The 2,654-nt window shown below is 31.3% G+C and overlaps 1 protein-coding gene across 1 annotated transcript; it reads right to left on the bottom strand.

Annotated features, from left to right (window-relative positions):
• Positions 1–497: 497 nt before the first annotated feature.
• Positions 498–2,330, bottom strand: LOC137005047 (galactose-specific lectin nattectin-like). The gene is made up of 6 exons (XM_067365798.1): positions 2,226–2,330; positions 2,018–2,082; positions 1,752–1,846; positions 1,211–1,336; positions 915–1,026; positions 498–739 (listed from the first exon to the last, which is right to left on the bottom strand). The coding sequence occupies exons 2-6, from the start codon at positions 2,073–2,075 to the stop codon at positions 672–674; spliced, it is 459 nt and encodes a 152-aa protein (XP_067221899.1). The 5' UTR covers positions 2,076–2,082; positions 2,226–2,330; the 3' UTR covers positions 498–671.
• Between the last annotated feature and the right edge of the window lie 324 nt (positions 2,331–2,654).

The raw sequence follows: 2,654 nt of genomic DNA, 5'->3' as shown, positions 1-2,654 counted from the left end.
ATATTTCAGTGATCTGTTCATTCAAAATACTTATCAGTTCTTTCAGTATTTGTTTTATATATTTTTTTCAATACTTTTGAGCTGCTGTTGTTGAAAAACCACTGTTTTATACTATATTTAATGATTGGAACATTGGGTCTTCATGTGGTCTTCATGTGGTCTTCATCTGACTTGCTGTGTTTAAGCATTTGCAAGTAAGATGAGAAAGATCCATGATTTTGGTATGGGGTAAGCTTATATGAAAAGAAAATTTAAGCATTTTTGAAACGTGTTAATTGACTGCATTTTGTGTGAAAACGTCATGAATTGTTTTAATGGTATGGCCACAACAGATGGATGTTGTGCTAAATGTGTTTAGAGTTGTGACAATGTGACTAAAGATTGGACAAAAGTATGCAATTGAAAAAAAAAAAAAACTGTAATGCCATTCTAATAACCTCAAACCGTGCTACACAATATACTTTTACTTTTATATACATGAATTTGATTGTCCACAATGCACATGATTTGTCAATGCTTTTATTAATTTGAGAAGTTTTTCAAGATATTGAGAAGAGATTAAAGTTTAGAAGAGGTTTTCTTTCAGAATAACATTTTTGTAAAGATAAGATCAGGAAAAGTAAATGTAGTTCAATCAAAGTAACTGTGGAGCAGGATGACTGCATATGATCTCACAGGTCCTTAGCACAAATAAAGCTCATTGAGTCTGAACAGCGTGCATCATTCCAACAACGGTTAGCTGTAGGGAGGAATAATGAAATAAGTTATTCTGATTAATGTGTGTTAGAATCAAAATAAAACAAAATGTTTAACTTGAGGCAAAAATCCAAATGAGACTTTGTTACCATATGATATGAAATTATAATATTGTAAATTATAATTGAAAGTATTTAAAAAACAGACTGCATTCTTACTGGAAAAGTTGATCTCCAAACAGTTTTCAGGCTGTTGGTGATTGTTGGGTTCTCCAGAGCACCAGTTGGTATAGCCGAACACAGTTCCATCACTCCACAACCACTGTCCGTCCTAAAGAGTGAAGAGAGTGAATACAAAAAGTTCACTATAGTCAGACTTCAGAAAGAAGTTAATAAAGTTCTAGTTAAGTCAAACCATCTTAATTAGAAACTTTGCCTTTACTGTTTAAAACAGAAATTTCAGTTTAGACAAACAAACAAACAAACAGGTCTCTTTAGGACACAGTTTAACTTACTTGTACACCATCATGAGCACCAACCCAAGAACGTGTGTCAGAAGAAGGCAACAGACTCAGCAGGAAATTATTTTCCAGTTTATTATGCACAGATGCGAGATTCGCACCAAGACTTTGGCAGTTTCTCTAAAGAGACAGATTTTTTTATTGTCAATCCAAAATCTAATTTATTAAGCATAAATCATGTCTTTTTAAACAATATTTTAGACATTTTCAAACAAAGTCTGCTCTGATTGATTATTTGCTCAGTATTATTTATTTGCAGAAAAGAAAGTTTTAATATAAAAGAATCACCATTCCCTTTATATTAAGTGTCTTTTAACTAATATGTACTAACATTTAAATGAATCATTTGATACAATGCACTTATTGTACATACATGTTTTTACATTGTACTAATTTATTTGAATAATAATTTACTATTTAATCATCTATCTATCTATCTATCTATCTATCTATCTATCTATCTATCTATCTATCTATCTATCTATCTATCTATCTATCTATCGTTAAAGATACCTAATATAAAGTGTAACATTACCTCTGCTCTGATCCAGTTAGCTGGCTGAGACATGTACTTGTAGCATCGAAGTCCAAAAATTGCCCATCCATTGGGGCATTTTTTGGCTAAATCACCTGCATCCAGTACATAAACATTAGAGTTCTTGTAATATACACAGCAAAGAATGTTTTTATATTTATTTATGTAGCGTATGTATGTATGTTTATGTGATTATGTGCATGTACTGTAAACATTTCCAAAATGTTTTTAAATAGCGAGGGTTTTTACAAATAAGGCTCTTTTACCTGCATTCCCCATGGAAAAGATGACGAAAAGAAGCAGAAAACTTCTCAGCATTGCCATAATTAACCTGAAATGAATAAGCAGGAAAAGTTAAATGTCTGCATGCACTCATATGCTGCACACTGGGGATTCTCCAATGCATTAAAAGACAAAGAACAAAATACTTTAAGTAGAAAATGTATTCAGTAGGTCTCAGTTCCAAAAACTCACCTTGGTTTTCAAGCTGTTGCCTTCAGAAACTCAGAGGAAGATTTTAAAATATTTTAAATTTGTACAAGTATTAAGTGTTAGATTGATTTTCAGGTAGACTATCTGACTATTTACTGAAAGAAGATGTGTCATATTTATACACACAGGATCAGGAAATAAAATCCAGGATGTCCTGGGCAACCAATCATACTAAAAGATTTCTAAACTTGACCATATATGGCATATTAAGAATTATAGTAACAATTAAGAGAGATCAAATGTTCAAATGTATGTGCTTGTCTTGAGTTACCGTTTACATGTGAGTGTTACATTGTTCAAGGTTTTCTTCACTGAAAAAAAAAGTACATTTTTCTTAATTTTTCTTTTGCAAGTTTTTGCACTAATATTTTTAAGTAAATTTCACATGTATGGAATTAACTAAGTTAAGAA

This window comes from Chanodichthys erythropterus, chromosome 17, assembly GCF_024489055.1.
Source record: "Chanodichthys erythropterus isolate Z2021 chromosome 17, ASM2448905v1, whole genome shotgun sequence".
Classification (NCBI taxonomy): domain Eukaryota; kingdom Metazoa; phylum Chordata; class Actinopteri; order Cypriniformes; family Xenocyprididae; genus Chanodichthys; species Chanodichthys erythropterus.
The sequence above is the reverse complement of the archived record's forward strand: the minus strand, read 5'-3'. Positions and strand labels throughout refer to the sequence as shown.